Source organism: Notamacropus eugenii, chromosome 6, assembly GCF_028372415.1.
Source record: "Notamacropus eugenii isolate mMacEug1 chromosome 6, mMacEug1.pri_v2, whole genome shotgun sequence".
Lineage (NCBI taxonomy): Eukaryota > Metazoa > Chordata > Mammalia > Diprotodontia > Macropodidae > Notamacropus > Notamacropus eugenii.
This window is the reverse complement of record NC_092877.1, coordinates 32,833,636-32,856,072: the sequence shown is the minus strand read 5'-3', so window position 1 is coordinate 32,856,072 and position 22,437 is coordinate 32,833,636. Positions and strand designations below refer to the sequence as shown.

The 22,437-nt window shown below is 37.8% G+C and overlaps 2 protein-coding genes across 4 annotated transcripts in view; one reads left to right on the top strand and one right to left on the bottom strand.

The window, feature by feature from the left end:
- PARVA (parvin alpha) overlaps positions 1-22,437 on the top strand; it is a 161,397-nt gene that overhangs the window by 93,021 nt on the left and 45,939 nt on the right. For both annotated transcript variants that reach the window (XM_072619408.1, XM_072619409.1), the window contains exons 2-5: positions 3,676-3,765; positions 3,861-3,931; positions 6,893-6,995; positions 9,143-9,283. In XM_072619408.1, the coding sequence (XP_072475509.1) occupies positions 3,676-3,765; positions 3,861-3,931; positions 6,893-6,995; positions 9,143-9,283 (405 nt within the window). The remainder of the gene's footprint in view (positions 1-3,675; positions 3,766-3,860; positions 3,932-6,892; positions 6,996-9,142; positions 9,284-22,437) is intronic.
- Positions 1-22,437, bottom strand: part of LOC140510653 (uncharacterized) — an 84,646-nt gene that overhangs the window by 59,357 nt on the left and 2,852 nt on the right. The gene's annotated exons all lie outside the window — the stretch shown is intronic.

The following is a 22,437-nucleotide window of genomic DNA, read 5'->3' as shown; positions in this document are numbered from 1 at the left end:
CCCATCACTGCATTTGCCTTTAGGAATCAGTCAGTTGACACAATTAGCTGAAAGCAAACACATTTACTGAAATAGCACAGCACGAGTGATAGTAACAAAATATTCTCACTCACACACATCACTCAAATAAATCTGGAGCAGACTCCCACAGCAACACAGAGTAGCAGTGGGAAGAAAAAAAAAATATATATATATATGTGAGTGTGTGTGTGTATGTATGTGTATGTATGTATATGTATGTGTGTATGTGTGTGTGTGTGTGTGTGTATATATAATCTATATCTAGATATCTTATTTTATCTCTTTGAGATACAGATTTAGTAGTGGTATTTCTGGCTCAAAGAGTATACATGATTTTATAGTCCTTTGAGCATAGTTCCAAACTGTTCTCTAGAATGGTTGGATCAGTTGGATGGTACTTTAGTGACACAATTTTCCCGCACACCCTCCATATTTGTAATTTTCTTTTTCTGACATTTATCAATAAGATACGTATGAGGTGATACCTCAGAGTTGTTTTAATTTTCATTTCTGAAATCAGTAGTGCTTTAGAGAATTTTTTTCATATACCTATTGATAGCTTTTATTTCTTCATCTGAAACTGCCTGCTTATGTCCTTTGACTATCAATTGGGGAATGACTTGTATTCTTATAAATTTGACTCATTTCTCTATATCTTTGAGAAATGAGGCCTTTATCAGAGAAGCTTGCTATAATTTTTTTCACAGTTATGATTACTAAATGTATATTTCCCTCCTTCCTATTTTCCGCGTTTATTCTCCTCTCTCTCCCTCTGCTTTCACTCTGTCCCTCCTCAAAAGTGTTTTGTTTCTGACTACTGCCTTCCCCAATCTGCCCTCCTTTATATTAGCACCTGCCCTTCTTTTATCTCCTTCCCCTCCTACCTTCCTGTAGGATAACATAGGTATCTATACCCAACTGAGAATATATGTTATTCCTTCCTTAAGGTAATTAAGATGAGAGTAAAGTGTTCCTCTTCACATCCCTGATCTTCCCCTCCACTGTAAAAGTTCTTTTGTACCTCTTTTATGTGAGATAATTTATCTGATTCTACCTCTACCTTCCTCCTTCTCCCAGGGTATTTCTCTTTCTCATCCCTTAATTTTTTTTTAGATATTATCCTATTGTAGTCAATTCATAGCTGTGCCCTATGTCTATGTATACTCTTTCTAATTGCCTTAATAATGATAAAGTTCTTAGGAGTTGCCAATATCATCTTCCCTTGTAGGAATGTAAACAATTAAACTTATTGTATCTATCATAATTTCCCTTTCCTGTTTGCCTTTTTATGCTTCTCTTGAGTCTTGTATTTGAAAATCAAATTTTCTACTCAGCTCTCATCTTTTCATCAGAATGCTTAGAAGTCTTCTCTTTCATTAAATGTTAATTTTCCTTCCTGAAGGGTTATACTTAATTTTGCTAGGTAGGTGATTCTTGTTTGTAATCCCATCTCCTTTGCCCTTCGAAATATCATATTTTAAACCCTCTGATCTTCAGTGTAGAAGCAGCTAAATCTTATTTCATCCTGACTGGGGCTCCATAATATTTGAGTTGTATCCTTCTGACTGCTTGAAATATTTTCTCCATGATCTGGGAGCTCTGGAATTTGGTTATAATATTCCTCGGAGTTTTCATTTTAGGATGAGGTGATCACTGGGTTCTTTCAATTTCTGTTTTACTCTCTAGTATTAGAATATCAGGGTTTTCCTTGATAATTTCTTGAAAACTGATGTCTAAACTCTTTTTATAAATCATGGCTTTCAGGCTATCCAATAATTTTTAAAATATCTCTTCTCTATCTATTTTCCAGCTCAATTACTTTTCCAATGAGATATTTCATATTCTCTTTTATTTTTTCATCCTTTTGATTTTGTTTTATTGTTTCTCAATGTCTCATGGAGTCATTAGCTTCCACTTGCCCAATTCTAATTCAGAAAGAAATATTTTCTTCAGTGAATTTTTGACCTTTTCCATTTGGCCTGTTCTACTTTTTAAAGAGTCCTTTTCTTCAGTGAATTTTTGTACATCTTTTTCCACTTGATTAATTCTGCTTTATAAGGAGGATTTCTGTGCTTCTTTTAATATTTGGCTTATTCTGTTTTTTAAGGTTGTTATTTTCTTTAGCATTTTTTATGCCTCCTTTACCAAGCTGTTGATTTTTTTTCCATTATATCCTTATTTCCTTCCCCAGCTTCCCCCCCCCTCCACCTCTCTCTCTCTCTCTCTCTCTCTCTCTCTCTCTCTCTCTCTCTCTCTCTCTCTCTCTCTCTCTCTCTCTCTCATATTTGGTTTTTAAAAAAGAAATCCTTGTTCTCTAGTTCCAGATCGCAATCCCAGAGCTATCTTCTGCCTTTACAGACCCCTTAGAGATTCTTGCTTTTTAGAAGTTGCCAGGGACATGGCTTTTCCTTCAGCCAATCAGTGGCTAGCTACCCAATAATTCCATCAAGAAACTGATCGAAGAACTTTTTCACTCCTACAGGACTGATATTTCTTTTAAGACCTTAATGCTTCATTATCTTTATACCTGCTGATTACATCCTGTGGTTTCATCAAGCAGACTGGGAAATTCATTCTCCCCATCACAGCTCTAAAGTACCTTTCCAGTCTTATTGCATAATACTACCTTTTATACCTCCAGCCAATACGGATTGTTTGTTCTTCTGTGAGCTCATCTTTGCTCCTTCTTTATTTTGTACTGTCCCTTCTACCTGCTTTACTTTTCTAATATCTCAGTATTGAAATTCTGTCTGTCCTTTGAGGGCCAGCCTCAAAGTCACCTCCTTTATGAAATGTTCCCTAATCTTTCCCATTGAAAAATGCCCTCTCCTTTCTTTCAATCTTATGTACTCATAGCAAAGGTACTTATATCAGAGGTTATTCCCAATTCTTGGCAAATAGAAGGGAAAAGCAGATCTCTGAACTTGCAAGGAAAAAATACATCTTTATTCTCTCTAACTTTTGGTTTATTTCATAATCCTATGTATTTTATTTCATGCATTTAAAAACATCAAAGCCTTAGGATCCCTTCCCATTTAAGCCCTTGCTAAATGTAAGTCACTTCTCTATTGGCCTCAGTTTCCTTATCTGCATAAAAACAAACCTGTATAATGAAGATTTTGGACTAGAAGACTTCTGAATTAGAAAGAGAACATGATGGAGGATAGGTTTCTGGACTTGGTATTCACATGCCTGAATTCAAGTCTTCCCTCTCATTCTTATCAGCTGGGTAATTCTTAGTTACTTTGTGGCTCTGAGCCTTTTGTAAAAAGACACCTATCTCTCAGGGTTGTTGTAATGATCTGAAGCAATACAGTAGCACAGGGGGAGGGGAAAAATGCTGAACTTGGAGGACTTCTTCCTCTTAGCAGCTGTGTGACAAATCACTTAGCTTAACCAAATCACTTAACTTCTCTGGGCCTCAGTCGGACTGGATGACCCTTATAGCCTTTTCTAGCTCTAAATCTCTGATCCTAGAGTCCTAAAGTGCTAAGTAAATGTCATTATTATCATTTCATCCCTCAATGATATGATAGATCAGCTTGGATCTCCTCTTTAGCCCTTTCATCTACCAATCACCAAGGCATTCAAAGGGGAAAAACTGTTAGTATAAGCAGCCATCTAAAAGGTGACTTCTCTTTTTAATTTTGCCAGTGTCTGACCTTCAGGAAGAAGGGATGAATGCCATCAATTTACCTCTCAGTCCAATCCCTTTTGAGCTGGATCCTGAGGACACCATGCTAGGTAAGTCTTTTGTACAACATTGGAAAAACTCTCAAGGAGTTCAGCATGGCAGATGTCCTACTTGGCGCTAAATTATTTATTTTCTTTTATCAAAGAGGAGAATGAAGTTCGGACAATGGTGGATCCAAATTCACGAAATGACCCTAAACTGCAGGAACTGATGAAGGTAAGAGGATAGCATAGGACAACTCTTTGTAGGACTATGTCTAGGGAAGTTCTTCTGTCCCTCAATCAATCAACAAGTGTAACGCCCTAGGAGTAGTGTGGATGGGGACAGAGGTCTAGCCTTGGAGTCAGCAGGACTTGGGTTCATGTTCTGCCTCTGACACGTAGCTAAGTAGCCTTGGGTAAGCCAGATGACCTCTACATGCTCCAAACTATACTGTTTTTATGTGTGTGTGGGGGGGGGGCGGGGGAGTTCACAATACAATTTTATTGAAATTTTTTGTTTTTACATGACCTACATTTCACAATGAAATGTGAACACTCATGCCACCCCCTCCAAGAGAGCCATCCATCCATTTCAATAAAGAATTTTTTTTTAAAGAGGAAGAAAGGAAAAAAAGGTTCATAAAACTAATCAATGTATCAAAAATTATATGCAATAGTCTTTACTCATGGTCACCCATTTCTACAAAGAAGCAAGGGAAGGTGTTTAAGACTAAGTTATAGACAAATAATTTACCTGCAACAGTGAAGGAAGAGTATATACCCAGAATTCCTTACATTGCAATCAAAGAATTGGAAGAAAAAAAGACACTATATGGGACACAGAGATAAAAAAGACATGGTCCCAGTCTTCTAGAAACTTACATTCTAGTTGAAGAGAGAAGACATAAGCACATAAAAGGGTAAATAAAAGGTAATGAACAATATGAAGCAATAGGCGCTAAGGGCTGAGGGTGAAGTCCAGCATGCTTATACCTATGAGGGTACAATGGAGGGAGAGCTCATTGTGGGACAGTGATCTGAGAAGGCTCCATGGAAGAGGGCTGCCTTTCTCTCTTCATCCTGTAGCCTACCTGAGCTCATCTCAGATGGTCCCTCAAGGGAAAAAAGCTAGGGTCAGAAATGGGCATGATTACACAGGATGCTGTGTACTCTCTGAATTCAGTGAAGGGGTCACTGATCAGCCTTTATTTCAGAACTCCTTGCCTCCATGGTGGTGGTGTTCTAGCAACCTGCTCCTTGCCCAGGAGGGAAACTTAGTTTGGGTCTGGTATCTTGGATTCTGTCAGACCTTGGAGAGCTATACTGCTGGGATATGCTAGATTAGGACTTGTCCAGGAGACCTCTGAGGAGCTTGGAAACCACCCAGAATGAGTTTGGGGTAATTCAGCGGGTGGTATTCTTATATCAGAGGAGTTCTAAATTGGTATCCTGACCTGCTAGCAAACCCTTACTGGTAGCAGTGGAAAATTACACATTTGTTAACATATACATAAATATGTTATATATGTGTGTGTATGTATGTGTGTGTGTGTATATGTATATGTATATTTGTGACATAGCTGTGTGTGGTCCTGTGTTTAAATCTGTATAAGCTTATTGGGCTAAGGACTTTAAGTTAATCAGATGTATGGCAAGGTCTTTCCAATCCAGGAAGAAAATAGATTTTAAGATACCAGGATGCTAACACATATTTGTCTTAAGAATGAGATGGTGGTAGGTCAGAGGAAGAACATATAATATGTCACCCCCACCCCCTGACTAGTTCAGTAACAAAGTGGGAACCAGGAATCTAGTGTCTGACTGAGTCATTGAGTTCAACTTTAAATGTAAGAAAACATTGGAATTTTAAAGCAATTATTATGAAATGTCTAGCTCTCATTATAAAAATATTCAAAAAATAAATAAATGGCTTTTAAACAAAATTTTTCTCCCTACATATGAGAAAATTACTCTAAAAGACCAGTTCATAGGATTATAGATTTAGAGCTAGAAGGGACTTTGAAGATTTTCCAGTCCAAATGCCTCATTTTATAGATAAACTGAGATCCACAGAGTTAAGTGGCTTGTCTAAAGTCACACAGGTAGTAAGTGACAAAGGCAGGATTTGAAACTGAACTTTACTGAATCCAAAGCCAGTGCTTATTCCACTGGGCTACACTGTCATTATGTCTTATTATTTTTCCCTGTATCATCTTGTTAAGTGAGGACAGCTAAGAACCTGGTGAAAATAATTTGCATTAATAAGAGAATCTCTGAGAATTACTGCTCTGTCTACCCCATTTTGTAGTCCACCATGGTTTTTGTACCACCCACTTTATGGGCCTCCCTTATCTTACTTCCAATTTGCTACTGCTGTTGGCGACCCAAATAATACTGAGGAGACTTACAAACAGATGTCAGCAACTTTAACCCTGAGAGTGAACAGCGTTGATGGAGGCTCCTGGCAGACTGGAGTTAAAGGAAGAGGAAAGTAAACAGAAGAAAAATAAAGGGTATCAGAGAAGAGATAAGAGATAGAAGAAGCAAGGGTAAGAATAAGGGTTTAGAGCTGGAAAGAGGTACATGGTAGAAAGTGGGAGAAGTTCATTTCACCATCACCCCTTCCACCACCACTAAGGCCAGAAGTTGTCTTGCTACAGAGTAGAAAAAATAATACCACCTTTGTCCCATTCTAGGACTCCCATTCAAAAAGCACCAGCAATCTACATATACTTCAAGCCCACACTGCTTATGGACAGCTACTATGCCAGCAACTGGGCCTCATTGACTCTTTTGCCGTATTTTTCTTGAAAGGTGATAGGGATAGTCACTGGAATTGTGATTTGACTGTTATCGGGAATTCTGAGTAAAGAAATACTCTATCTAATGTAAGATGGCACCTTCTCTGCAATTTATAGTCTTATAGAGGCACCTAGAGCACTAAGAGGTTGAGACTTGCCCAGAGCTACTCAGCCAGTATGTGTCAAAGGTGAGACTTGAACCCAAATCTTCCTGCCTTTGAGGCCAGCTTCCTACCCTCTCTGCTATGCTTCCTTTGTCCTAACTCTAATCCTAATTTTTAAAATTTTTATTTTCTGTTCTTAACCGTTATTCTTAAAATGTGAAAATCACTTATATCTTAATTATAACTTAGAAAATTACTTCTTAACTTCTGCCTTCTCCTACCCCTTTGTAGGTATTAATTGATTGGATTAATGATGTTCTGGTCGGAGAAAGGATAATTGTGAAAGACTTGGCTGAAGATATGTATGATGGACAAGTCCTGCAGAAGCTTTTTGGTAAGAGGAAAATACTTGGAGGGCAGAGATAGTGTAATATAGGGGAAAGAGCACTGGATTTATAGTCACATGTCCTCGGTTCAAATTCCAGCACCATGATTTACTACTTGTGTGACTTTGGACAGGTCCCTTAACCTCTGTGGGTCTGTTTCCACATTTGAGGAGGATTAGACTAGATAAACTTTGAGGTCCCTTCTTCTTCTTAATACAAGATATTAAAGACATACTGCTGATTCTTGAGTCAAATCAGGGTTAGACAATGGGTAAAAAATATAGAGGCAGATTTCAGCTCAATATAAAGAAAAAACTCCCTGCCAGCTAAATCTGCCCCATGGTGGAATGGGTGGCTTTGGAGTATATGTATTTCCCATCATTGGAAGTCATGAAGCATATGTTGGGTGATCAGGACTGCCGGTATATTATAGAATGTTGTCTCAGTTAGTAGGGGTTGGACAAGGTGGTCTCTGAGGTCCCTCCTAGCTCTGAGATTCTACGACTCTGTCATGAAGCTTTCTTCATCTTTCCCAGCTAGAGAACTTATTTGAACTTCCATGGTGCTTATTCTACCTCTCTGATTGTATTTCTACATTCTGTTCTGAATTTTAGTTATTTTTTTTTTACTTCTCAGAAAGATTATGAGCTCCATGTGGGCAGGAACTAGGTTTATCTTTGTGATCTCCAAAATGTTAGAAGAGTCCTTTGAACACAGTAGGCAATTTGTCCTTCAGTCACAAAGAGGACCATGGCATCAGGAAGGTGATATCATGACTTATAAGTGAATTGGATTTAAATGAGGCAGGGCTGTTCAGAGTTACCAGACTCATTCTCTCCTCCAGAGCCAATCTTGCCCAATGGCCAGATATAGATCAGAACAACTAGATATGGCCCTGGATGCAGTGGGAGACCTTGGCCCTTTTAAACTAAAGTCTTTCCCAGGTCTCAGTTTGTCTGAGGCAATGCCCATCCAGTGATTAAAGCTAGGTAAGAAATGAAGCAAAAAATGGCCACTTTTACCTAGTTTAAAAAAAAAAAATCAATCTGGAAGGGAAAGACCCTCAGGGGTTTCTGGTCAAAACAGAAAAATGTGTGTTAAATGAGTTACTCAACTGTAGGTTGATTTAAAAGTCCATTTGATTTGAGGAGATCTGGGGGTAGGGACAGTCTGGTATAATGAAAAGACTTGTGGACAAGAAGTCAGAAAGATCAGGGTTTGAGTCTTGACTCTGCCTTAGTTTATTCATTTGTAAAATAGTTTTGCCTCTACCTCATGGAGCTCTTGTGAGGGTTCAGTGAGATAAGGTACATAAAAGTATTTTACAACTGTACAATGCTATTTAAACATAAATTAAGTGTCTGATTCAGGAACAAAAAACACACCTATTGACTTATTCATTCAATTGGTTGGATCTTTACAGACTTTCATAGTTGGAAGGACCTCAAATATCATCTGGTATATTAAAAAAAAATCTCCTTCTGAAGCAGGAATTTCCACCATAGTATCCTTGAAAGTGATGGGAAGCTCACTACCTACAGAGACACTCCCATTCCATTGTTGTGTGACTTTGATCCTTAGGAATTTTTCCCCTACATTCAGCCAAAATCTACATTCCTATAAATCTCCAGCGGTTGGTCCCTTTGGAGCCAATCTGATCAAGGATAATTCCCCATTCTCATAGTAGCCATGAACTATTTGAAGACAGTTACTGGGAGCTTTGGGAATCTTCACTTCTCCATATTAAACATTCCTAATTCCAGTTCATTTACCCAACTGGTCAGCCTTCTATGGACCTACCCCAGTTTGTGATGAGGATTGGTTAAAGAAATGGCAGAGATTGAGGTTCAATGTAAGAGAAAAACTTCCTCATCAGTAGAGCTGCCCCACAGGAGAAAGAGCTACCTGAAGGAGACCCTCCTTCACTGGATGTTTTCAAGCAAAGAGTGGATGCCTACTTTTCAGGGATGTTGTACAGATGAGTTCTGTTGAAGTTCAGGCTAGGCAAGATGTAAACTGTGGCAGAAACTGACCCATGCATATCAGCTTGCTAAGCCAGAAAAGGGTGGTTGTAGGGATCTGGTCAGGGAACTTTGCTTAGCGTGTGATATAAATAGAGGGGAAAATCTGTCCTTTTCTTCTTTTGTGACTCCAGAGAAACTCGAAAGTGAGAAGTTGAATGTTGCTGAGGTCACCCAGTCTGAGATTGCCCAGAAGCAAAAGCTACAGACTGTGTTGGAAAAAATTAATGAAACACTCAAACTGCCTCCAAGGAGCATCAAGTGGAATGTCGACTGTGAGTTTTTCTTTCTGTATGTGTTATGGTCAGATGCAGAACTGGTGTTCCCCTGTATTATCTATGCCCAGAGACCATCTCATCACTTGTATTTATATCCGTAGTACTTAGCAGAGTGCATGGTGCATAGTGTACGCTACATACTTCATACATGCCTTTTCTTTTATTCACTTATTAAAAGAGCACATCCAACAAACTCAGGCTGTAAAAGACTCAGGTCTTTTGGAGTGAGGAAGGTGGGGTGACTTGTGTCACCCTTAGTCTTCTCAGATAGATGAGGTGTTCTTAACCTGGAGTTATCTGTGGATAGATTTCAGGGGAACTTGCACGGGGGAAAAATCACATTTCATTTTCACTGTCATCTAAGTGAAATGCAGCTTTTCCTTTAATTATGAACATGCAACAAACAGGAGTCTAAGGAGGGAACTTTGGGCTTCAAACCAGACTGCCGGAGGGGGTCTATGGCATATGAAAAAAAGGTTTTACTCCTCCCTTAGGAGGAAAACCTGTCCTGATTCCTTGAAATCACTGGATCTAGTCCATGACACATAATAAATGTTTGTGGGCTAACTTATTGATGGAAAACAATCAGAAGTCAAGCTATCTATAATTTCTGTACTACATGGAGTAAAGGTGATGATTCTAAATACAAGCCAGATTTTTTTCAACATGATGATCAGATTTAATTCACTTTTTCTTTTTTCCCCCCATTTTCTTTTATTAAAAAATTCATTGTCATGAGAGATAGCTCTCTGTCAAGGAGAGGAGAAGGATACAGAGAAGAAATCTGGGTAATGTAAAAACCAAGGACAACAATAAAAGTCTATTTCAAAAGAAGAAAAAATATGATAGAGAATGGTTACACAAAAAATGCACTGAATTTGGAAACATAAAACTTGAGTTAAAATCTTAGTTTTGCTGCTTACTTAAACCTGTGTGTTGGGGTAAGCCACTTCACTTTTCTGGGTCTCAGTTTCCCATTCTGTAAAGTGAGAAAGTTCCCCTATTTGCTTCTAAGGTCTCTTCCAGCTTAAAATCCTGTGATTCTAAGAATGAGAGGCACGAGGCAGGAGAAACAAAAGAAAAAAGGAGGAAAGAGAGGAGGGGAAGAGAGAGAGCAAAGTTGTAGCTGAGCTTTTAATAACTGTTGGTTGGGATTTCACAGTTCTGGTTTTCATAGCAACTGCAACTCAAGCGTTTCCTAAAATGTGAAGCATTAAGCCTTTCATGGTCCCCAGGGATATACAATACTACACATACTTAGTGGACCCAGTGGAGTCCAGCCATTTCCAACACTATCAGACCTCTCCAAGGGGCTAAAAAAGAGACTGGTTTGAGTTGGAAAAGAAACAAATTACCTCCAAGCTAAGGAGATGCTTACATTATAGCATTCAGGTGTAATGTCCTAGGAAAGTTAACATCTGAAAACAGGGACTTGGGATGAAAAGGCCACCTGTCATCTCCCCACCTAGCCCTCATGCTACCTTGGCTTAGAAACCACGGTAACCAAGGCATGATGCCAGGTAGCTGAGCTCTCAGCTGAAAAGGGTCCTTTCTGAAAATAGGAGATGGGCTGACAGTAATTTGATTCAACAATGTATATTAAGTGTTTCCTATATAAAAGAACTGGTGTTTGGCAAAGAGGATACAGAGATAAATAACACGATTAAATTTGACAAGAATTTATTAAGTATCTAAATCTATTACATGTGTGCAGTGCACTGAGCTTGGATCTAAGGATACAGAGATGAAACAATGACACAGTCCCTGTCCTCAGGGAGCTTTTGTGTCTACTGAGGGAGATAAGATCCAGACATAAAGTAAGTGATATATGGAATTTATGATACACTTAAAAGGAAAAACAAACTTATGTAAAAAAAAATCCACAGTTTCATGCATAATCTTTTTCTGTTCTACTTTGTATATGGAAATGCTCATTTTATTTGATGCCTGTTAAGTTCAGAATAAAAAAGAAATTCAAGAAATACAAAGAAAGAAAAAGAGATAGAAAGGAAGAATTAAGAAGGAAGGAAGGGAAGGAAAGAAAAAAGAAAGAAAATGAGGGAAGGAGGGAGGAATGAAAGAAAGTTAGATAAGGATGAGGGAGGAAAGCAAAGTGAAATCCCAGCAATGTGAGACAAGCAAGTAGCATACAAAATAGAAAAGAATAAACTTAGATAAAATACAAAATCCTCAGCCTACGGTTTAAAACACTCCACAGTGCAGTTCCCACTTTCCATTCTTATTTTTATATCACCTTCCTTCCAGAAAAACTGACCTACCAGTTGCTCCTAGAACATGACATTCCATCTCCAACTCTGTGCCTTTGGCCCCAATGTCTAGACTAGAATGTTCTTCTTCCTCACCTCTTTCTCTTGGAATCCTTAGCTTCTTTCAGGGCTCAGCTCAGGCATCATATCTCACTCAAGGCCTTTTCCTGAACCTTCCCCTCCCCCGTACATAGTGCTTTTTCCATCCTGAGTTTACTCTTGTTTTTACGTTGTGCTTACTTCTCTGGGTCTATGTTATATCCACTAGTAAGCTATAAGCCCCTTGGAGCAGGGATGGTTTCATTTCATCCATGCCTAGCAAGAAAAAGACACAGTGTTTGTCAAAATAAAAGATGGCAAAGGCAAAGTTTAAAAGGATATTAGAAGTCAAAGAAGGAAAATAACATTTTGGGCTGGGATGGACCAAGGAAACTTCTTGGAACAGAAAACATTGGAACTGACCCTTGAAGAATGTGGAAGATTTTTAAGATAGGCACCATTATCTCATTTGATAAAGTCTGTGATTTTTTTCATCCAAGTGTAAAAGATAAAAGTAGCACAATCTCAGATTAACTTGGAAAGGGACATTGAACAAAATGCATTTCTTTTTGTTTGATGTTTGTTAATTCTTTCTGTTAAAGGTTTTATATGAAATTTTCCTCCATTTAATATTTATTTAGACATTTGTTTTTGTTTCTGGTTTACATTTATAACAAAAGTTTTCTAAAGAAATAAAATATAAAAGTAAAATAATGCACAGGAGATAGAAGTAAATATAGGTAACAGAATGAATACACAACTATGGTACGATCTAGTTAGAACAGTGACAAGAAAAGTAAAGCTTGAGATAAGCTGTGGCTAATTTTTCAAAGATTTTCTCATGGCTATATTGGGGGGTGGGACGAAGGAGGCTCTTGGAACTCTAGGACCATTGCATGGGGTACATGGTATGAGACTGGCACTGGTGAGACTGAGATATATCACCTCTGGGATTTATTAGTCTCTTCTGAAAATATGAAGCCAGAAGACAAAATGAAGTTGCAGGTGAATGGAAGCATGGCATATAGGTTCTCCTTAAAGTCAAATAAAGGAGTTAGTATTATCATGAGCAAAGGCAACATATAACATCATTTCATGGGATAAAATCATATCACAAGGCTCACCATAAGAATTGGTAAAAAAAAAAAAAAGACTACTATGAATCAAAGAATATAAATAAATAATTCTCAAAAAAAAAAAGAATCGAAACTATTAACAATCTAAACAACCATATGAAAGATTGTGCCAAAACACAAATAAAAGAAACTCAAATCAAGACAACACTAAGTTTTCACCTCCCACTTGACAAATTGACAAAGAAGATAAAAGGTACAAATAGAAAATATTGGAGGGGCTGCAGGTGAAACTATGAATTAATCAAAATATAAGGAAAAACAATTTAGAGTGATACTTCTAAAAGTAACTAAAATATCCCTACCCTTTGACCCAGAGATTCCACTGCTAGCCATATATGCTCCGGAGATGCCAAACACAGAAAAAGAGTCCAAAATGTACTAAAGTATCAACTGCAGCATTTTTGTGATAGTGAAGAACTAGAAACAAAATAGGTACTTGCTCACTTGAATGGGAAATAGCTAAACAAATGATAAATTAATGGAATGAAAAATTGCTGTACTCTAAGAAAAATAACTATAGAGAATTCAAAGTAGTTTGGGAAGATTTATATAAATTGATATAGAGTGAAGTAAGCAGAACCAAGACTTATAATGACCAGATTTCACCCTAGAGAAGAGTTGAGAAAAAACATCTCCCTTCCTTTGTTGAGGAGATGGAGGACTTATATATAGAATATAGATATAGAATGTTGTATATGCCGTTAGACACAGTCAAAATTTTGATTGGTTTTGCTGAATTTTTTTTTATCTTTGTTGCCAAGGAAATTTCACTTCATGGAGGTAGAGGGAAAGGACATATCTGGACATGAATATGATGTAAAGGCATCCATAAAACTTTTTATAAAGAGTACCATGAAAGTAATTGTAGTTTATATACCAATATTTTGACAGAGAAAATTCTATGAAGAATTTGATAAAATCATACACATAAAATCAACGCATTCTGTAATACTTGGTGACAAATTCAAAGGTGAACGTTGAGGATGATTGGATTTTTTTAAATTGTAAAATAAAGTTTAGAAGTAAGAAACAAGTGGGGTCAAATGCTTATAGACTATTCAGAAGCTCCACCCCTATCTATTATGAATACTTTCCTTAAGAAGAGAGTGATAAGGCTCTCTTTCATGGCGAGCATCAAATAGTATCAATAAAACCATGAAACTGATTATATTTTAAATTACATTTTTGGATTAGATTATATTTTAACAGTCAAGAGATGGACTGATTTGGGAGTTGTTTCCGAATCAGTGCACGTATTCAGACAGTGTATTTGCTAAAGCAAAGATCAATGCCAATTTAGAAGAAATGAATAAAAATGAAATGTAGCCTGCAATTGATAGAACATCAACCAGATCCATTTAACAAACTGTTGACATTGCAAAATGAGAAACAGATAAAAGAACAGATATTGACACAAATACCATTTCCTAAACAAATTTAAGTGAAGTAAATCATTTGCTACAACAAGGAGACCAAAAGACTTTTAGAAACCTCCTAAGCCAGGTAACACTGAATCAAATATGGTGACTAGATTACCAGATTGGAGTCATACCTTTATTCAAAAGTCTATGCTGCCAACATGTAAAATTAAACTTTCTTGGCCTCCTTTTTCTTATTCCTTTATTTCTTTATTCCCTTCCTTCCCTCTTCCTTTGCCTCCCCCTTTTCCTGATCTGGAAAATTAGGGGATTAGAACAGATCTCTAAAATCCTTTCATGTTCTACAGTCCTTGCAAGTAAAAAGAAGGACAGAGCTAATAAGAGCAACATGAGTTTGGAATATAAACTAGTGTTTAAAACCTTCTAGAGGATGATAGTAGAAGATTATGAGCAATATTCTCTCATAAAACCAAGAAAAACAAGTTTGCCAAAAGCTAGGCAAGAGAGACTCAAGTAAGCCAAATCATCCCAAGGGCATTTTAAGCTTCTCAAAGATAATTTCTTTATCTTTGTCTTTTTTTTTTGTCTTTGTATCCCCAGCACATAGTAGATTAATTCCCTTTTTAGTTGAATCAAGGGGAGTAAAAGATGAAAAATTGAAAAGATTTTAAAAGATTTTTCTAACATATGAATTTCTACCTCAATAACAATGGAGTTTTGGACTCCACCCAATCAATACGCTACATGAGGAAGTAGAAATGGCACTAAAGTAAGCAAAGAAGGGCAGCTGGACTCGACCAAGCATACTCCTCTGTGTCCATATTGGAGATGATTCAATTTTGAAAGTGTTGACAGATCAATTCTCAAACTATCCAAGAAAGAAGAGAATTTCAGATGCTTGAAGGGGAAGAAAACCACAGCCCTTCCTATTTAAAAAACAAACAAAAGTGATTAAGAAAATATCAAAAACTACTAACCCATGTGTTTATTCATGAATAGTGGAGAAAGAAACAAGCAGATGTTTACAAACAGCATTCTAAAGCAGACCATACTTTTAAAAAATCATGAAACTGTCTGAAGGGAGTAGAAAGTATAAGATCTTGCTATACTTTTTTTTTTGACAATAAAAAATCCATTTGTTTTGGTAGAGCAAACTATTGCCTGAAAGGTTGTCCTCCAACAGGGTACTTGACACACATATGCAAAATTCCATGGAACATGCAACAATAGAGATAATCCTTTTCATAAGGCTGCTGAATAGGGAGGCATAAAATAGAATGATTTCTGCTCACCAACATCATAGGATATCCAGCCTAGAATCCAAATCAAAGAAAGATTCCCTATGGATGGTGAGGTACTCCAGATCTTCCTGTGTGCAGGTGGCATTGTGCTGATTGCATTGAGATATGAGCCTCTACAGAACCTCTTGGCTGATATCTATAACCAATCTAGAAAGTTGAGCTAAATTATCTACAGAGGAAAAGCCAAATGAATAAAGGAAGTCTATTGTCCAAATGTCCAACTTTTAATTAGATAGAAAACCTATAGATGATCAGAAGATGGACAGATATTGCATATAGAAGAGCATGAAGAACTGAGCAAGAACAGACTGGCTATCTGAATTGCCTTTGAAAAAGTGTGCAGTGTTTGTAGTGACCCCACCTTTCTACCTGAAGCAAAAGCCCATGTTTTTTGCATCATGATTCTTCCAGTGACATTATATGATTCCAAATCATAGATTACTATAGGCTTCAAAGAATTAAGATAGCAAGTTACTCAAAAGGCAATGGAGAGGCATGTGGTAGACATGAGTTGACTCCAGCATAGAACCAACAAAGACTTGTGTACAAAAAGTGGCATTTAGACATCACCAAGAGCTATGTGACCAGAAATGAAGATGGGCCAGTCACATAGTGAGAGTGAGGATAACCACTGAACAAGCCATATATTCCACAAGATCCTTTAAATGACTAGAAAAAGATCCTTGACACATAGAGTTATATTTGAGGAGGGAGGGAAGACAGGGAACTCTGGGGAGAATATCAAAGACATGGAAAAGAGTAGCACAGAATGAGTTGTGACCTACATGTTCCAAGGGAGTATAAAAATTAATGAGATCATGGATCTATTGGATAAACTAAACTTATAAAGTTGCTATGAAGCCCAAAAGATGTAGTGTATATAAAATGCTTTAAAAACCTGAAAGTGCCACATGCGCATTAGCTGTTTTCATGGGATAACTGCATTCTAGTGACACGTTTGACTATCCTTTATATTATTGTGAATAAGATGGTGCAATATACACTAGACAATGATATTGTTATGTAGATTCAGAAGTGGTTGAATGAGTTGGACTCCAGACAGTCCTTAATGGCTCTGTATAATTTTGGAAGGAATTTTCCAATGGAGTACTCCAGGGCTCTGTACTTGGCTCTGTGCGTTTAACATTTTTAATCAGTGATTTGGATTAAGAGATAGGGATTAAGGGATGCTTTTCAAATTTTCAAATGGCCCAAAGTCAGAAGGATTTTTTAAAATGTTGAATGTCAGAATTAGTATAGAACATTGAATTCAGTCTGAGAGGAAGTATAATAGGGATAAATGCAAAGTCATACTTCGGGTTCAAGAAATAAATTATATTTTCTCATCAGAGTCTCACTGTCTAGTTATGACACTTTTTTTTGACTGCCTTGGTGAGTTTGCTACAATTGTCAGTCAGTCAACTAGTATTTTAAAATAATATTTTATTTTTTCCAGTTACATGTAATGACAATTTTCAACATTCATTTTTTGAAAGAATTTGAGTTCCACATTTTTCTCCCTCCTTCCCTTCTCTCCCCACTCCCCAAGATGGCAAGCAATCTGAAGTAGGTTATACATGTGCAAACATGTTGTGAAAGAAGAAATAGAACAAAAGAAAAGAACCAGGAAAAAAAGTGAAAAAAGTATGACTCCATCTATATTCAGACTCTAGTTCTTCCTCTGGATGTGGATAACATTTTCCACCATGAGTCTTTTGTAATTGTTTTAGATCATTGTATTACTGAGAAAAGCTAAGTCTATCAAAGATGAACATCACAAATGTTGCTGTTACTGTGTATAACGTTCTTCCTGGTTCTGCTTGCTTCACTCTGCATCAGTTCATGTAAATCTTTCCAGGTTTTTCTTCAACTAGCATCGATTAAGGGGCTCCTGTGTGGCAGGCACCATAAAAAATTAAAGAAACATGGCCTGACTACTGTGTAAAAAACAGTGAAAAAGATTTGGGAGTATTCATGGCTTTTGAGTTAACAGTGTGACCTGACAGCCAATGAAACTGACATGAAAGCTCACAATTTCTAGCACAATATTTTTTTTTGTTCACCTCAGATAAAATGTTAGTGCTTGTCAATAATGATTAAGTTCATAATTAAAAATAAATTAGATATTATCTAAAAAAGACAATATCCAATAAAAAAGGTTTATTGGGGATATGGGGGCTGCCCTAAAAATCAATGAGTAGAAATTTATACAAAGTCAAATTTAGACTTGACATAAGAAAAAACTCCCTTTCAATTAATCCTGTCCAAAAGATAGGGTAGGGCTGCCTTGTGAGGTAAGGTTTTCTTTTGTGAAAGTCTTCAATTAGAGGCTGGACACCCATCAAAAATGTCAGAGAAGGAATTTCTGCTCCATTTCAGATTGGGTTAGGTGGCTTCTAAAGTTTGAACTTTATTTGATGGAAAGCTGGGAGCTGTTAAAGTGCATGGAGTAAGGGAATAAAATAGTGAAGGCTATTTTAGAAGTAAAATTGCTCCTGCCTGATAGGGAAATGAGATGAAAAAGACAAGTTGGGAGCAGTCGCTTCGCTGGCATTGATTGTTGACTCTTGGTTCCATAAGGAACTCAGAAATGACAAGAAAATTTGGGGAAAAAAACAACACTTTTCTCATCCAAGTCTTACTGTCCATTCATGGTTGTTTTTTTTAACTGTTTGTTTAGTGTGCTATAATTCTCAGTCAGTTAGCTTTTACTAAGTACCTACTATGTGCCAGGCATTGTGCTTAACTTGGAGAATACAAAGAAAGGCAAAACATAGTCTCTGCTTTCAAAGGGCTCTTAATCTAACGGGAGAGACAACATGTAAACTATTATGTACAACAAGACATAGACAGGATAAATTGGAGCAGCAGAAGACAGAAGGAACTGTCTATGGAGGTTTGACTGTATCAGTGGTCTTCCCCAGACACCCTCACTTACCAGTAGATACATCAGGAAACAAGGGAACGTGTTAGTGTCCTAAATGAGTCAAGAGTCTAACATGAAGTATCGAGGGCCAATTCTTATCAGCATCTATTCCTCTGCATGAATTATTTCTAGGCATCTAGAACACAATGAATAAAGCACTAGACTTGGAGTCAGAAAGAACTGGAGTCAAATCCAGCCTCAAATTCTTCCTAGCTGTATGACCTTGAGCAAGTCACTTAACCCCTGTCCACCTCACTTTCCTCATCTATAGTACCTTTCTCCCAGGGGTTGGTGTAAGGATCAAATGTAATAATGTTTGCAAACCTTAAGGCACCATATAAATGCTATCTATTATAGTCATTAGTATTATTTATTTACCTTTGTATCCATGACTAATTTAGAAAAGGCCCCTATTCCCTTCTATCACTCATATGTAGATCACTAAGGACCCCATTTGTGGTCTTTGCTCTCATGGGGACATAAGCAGAGTCACTAACAAGGGAGAGATTTTCACACAAAGCCAAGTATTAGCTACCCAGAGAATACTACAAGTATCCAGTCCAACAAGAGTTTCCTCTTTCTGAGCAGACACAGAGTCCTTGCTCTTCAGGAATACGTCAGTGAGGGTGAGAAGATCTCCGTGCCAAGAGATCTCAATAATGATTTACCCTGGTATATAACAAAAGTTAATAATTGTTGTTCAGTTGTTTCAGTCATCTCTGATTCTTTGTGTCCCCATTTGGGGTTTTCTTGGCAGAGATACTGCAGGGGTTCGACATTTCCTTCTTTGGCTCATTTTGCAGATAAGAAAATAAGGCAAACAGGGCCAAGTGAGCTGCCCAGGGTCATGCATCTGATAAGTATCTGAAGCCAGATTTGAATTCAGGAAGATGAGTCTTCCTGACTCCAGGCCGAGTGTTCTGTCTACTCTACCACCTATCTGTTCTATAGCTGAAAATAGCTAGCAGGTATAAGGAGCATTTTAAGTTTGAAAAGCACTTTAAATCTCATTTTAGCCTTCAACCCTGTGAGGTAGGTGCTATTATTGTTCTCCTTTTGTAGTTTAAAAAAGTAAGGCAAGTAGAGGTTAAGTGACTTGCCCAGGGTCACATAGTTAGTATGTTTGAGGCAAAACTTAAACTCTGGTTCACAGAGTAGGAGTTTAATAAATACTCATTGAATTGAATTGAATTGAATTGTAGGACAGCAATAAGGTTAGTTGATAGCCTGTTTGGTGGTCTGGATCCTTGTACGTCTGAGTCTACTCCACTTAGAAAGTAGAATTGGCCATCAGTTACTGAGGTTTTAAGATACTGACCCCAGAGGTTGATTAAAGCATTTGCTATACAAACCTTCTAAGCACCTTTTGCTAACATCCCACTGCAGTGGTGAACCTGTTTATTTGGGAAAAAGTTTTTAAGCTTCCTATTAAGGAAAAAATAAGGCTGGCATTTGAACTGGTGAATGTTAGTGAGACTAGGCCTGACTGACGGTATTCCTCTTTGAAAAGGAGAAACCAGAGCTGACAAACGAGATACTCAGGAGGGTCAGTGACTTATCCTTCATTTTAAGACTTTCAGTTGCAGTTCATTTGATATATTTTAGGTCATGTTAAGTAAGTGATCAGAGCGCGTACAAAACCTTCTTTGAAAAGCTGAGATAATACCGAACTCAAATACGTTCATGAGGAATGTTTGAGTCATTTTCTTTTGTTAGCTATTACCAAAGCTTCAGCCAAAGTAGACTCATTTATCATACAGCAGACAGAGTGACACTGAAAAATGGATAAAGTTCATGGTAAAAATACAGAAAAAAAAAGTTGTTTTGATATCTCCATAAATTAGCAAAGAATCAAGACAAGGGACAGTTCAGGGCCTGCTTAGTTATGGAAAGGTACTGCTTGAAGCAATAAGGTAGAAGGTTGGGAGTCTGCAGATGTGGAAGATCTTCTCCTTGGGTTTGGATTCTTTTTTTTCCTTCTGTTGAGGCAATTGGGGTTAAGTGACTTGCCTGGTGTCACACAGCTACTAAGTGTCCAAGGCCAGATTTGAACTCATGTCCTCCTGCCTCCAGTGCCAGTACTCTATCCACTGGACCATCTAGGGACCCCTCTCCTTTGGTTTGAAAGTAATAATATGGTCTACATTACTGTCTTCATCTGAGAATGAAAACACCCCTGGAAGAAATGCCTTGCTTCAATCCTACAGCGATCTATCCATCTATTGATTTAACAAATACCTAAGCATTTTCAAAATGATATAAATTCCATTATTTTTGTGCTTGTTATGGAAGTATCTAGGTAGTTCAGTGGATATAACACTGGAATTGAATTCAGGAAGACCTTGAGTTCAAATCTTATCACATATACTTTGTAGCTGTATGACTGGGCAAGTCATTTCACTCTCACCTTTTTGCTTTTTTAAAGCTGTCTCTGCTCCAAATGTTCATGTAGACTATTTGTGTCCAACCTGTGGTAGAGCCTTCCAGGCTCATATTGATCTGATCAGACTTAATCTGTACACTGTATCCTGACTCTAACATAGTGATGTCATTTTGGTCCTGTTTAAGAATGAAGGAAAACAGTCAACCAACTATTTCCTTATCTGTAAAATGGGGATAACAGGCACCTATTTCACAAGGTCATTGTAAAAAATCAAATGAATTATAATGAGCAGAGCACTATTAGCTGTAAACTGCTAATCAATTTCACTATTACTATTATTAGTTACCGGTGATCTCTTAATAGCCAAATTCTTAGTCTTGATTTCTCTGAAACATTTCACACTGTTAACCATCATTGCCTCCTGGATGCTCTTCTCTCTGGGTTTTTAGGACATTCTTTTCTCTTGGTTCTCCTTCTTCCTTTATAACTGCTCCTGCTCAGACTCCTTTGCTGGATGGGTCATTATTCATAGTACACCCTGTAATGGTGTCAGAGGTCTATCCCAGAACTTCTTTGCTATTCCTCCACTCTCTTTGTGACCTTGTCAGTATCCATAGGCTTAATTATCATCTCTATACAGATGACTCCTAAGTTCTAGTTCTTCATCCTTGTCTGTTGGACTTTCCAACTAAGATGTTCTTCAGGCATCTCTAATAACTTATCCAAAACAAGACTCCTTCTCTCTGTGACCCCCCCCCCCCAACTTCCCTATTTCTGTTGAAGTTATTATCATCCTTCTAGTCTCCTAATTTGGACAACCATGACATCATCCTTGGCTTTTCATTTTAATTCACCTCATCCATCCAATCAGTTGCCAGATTTTGTAGGTCCTACCACCGTAACATCTCTCCTATGTGTCCCCCTTTCTCCACTCACACAGTCACCATCCTTCTTTAACTCATATCACCTCTCACTATTGCTATAGTCTCCAAATCAGCCTTTGTGCCTCAAGTCTCTCCCTGCTTCATTTCATCTCCCACACAGCTGCCAAAGTGATTTCCTAAAGCACGTCTGACTATGTCATCCCCACCCCCAGCTCACTCCCCCCACACAAATACACTCAATAAGTTCCAGTGGCTTCCTATTACCTCTGGGAGCAAATATAAACCACTCTGGCATTTAAAACTCATTACAACTTGGCCCTAACCTACCTTTTCAGCTTCCATACACATCATCCTCTATGCAGCCTAAGGTCCAGCCAAACCATCCTTTTTGCTGTTGCTCACACATAAGATCTTTCATCTCTGTGCCTTTTTTAAGATGTTTCCCATGCCTGGAATTCACGTCCCCCTCATCTCCACCTCTTTCAATTAATCCCTGGTCTCTTTCAGTACTCCGCTAAAGCACCTTTCTGTATGAGGTCTTTCCTAGTGGCACCAGCCGCTAGTGCCTTCCCATTCAAAGTTACCTTGTATATGGTTTGTATGTGGTGTGTGTGTGTGTGTGTGTGTGTGTGTGTGTGTGCTGTGGTTAGACTGTAAACTTCTTAAAATCAGGGACTAATCTGATTTTCTTTGTACACTCACGGTCTAGAACTGTGCTTGGCACATAGTAGGCTCTTCATAAATGCTTGTTGATTGATGTTATTTTCATTCTTGTAAGTATGTATCTGTATCCAGAAGCTGGGATACATAGGGATTGTGGATTGGGACCAGATCTG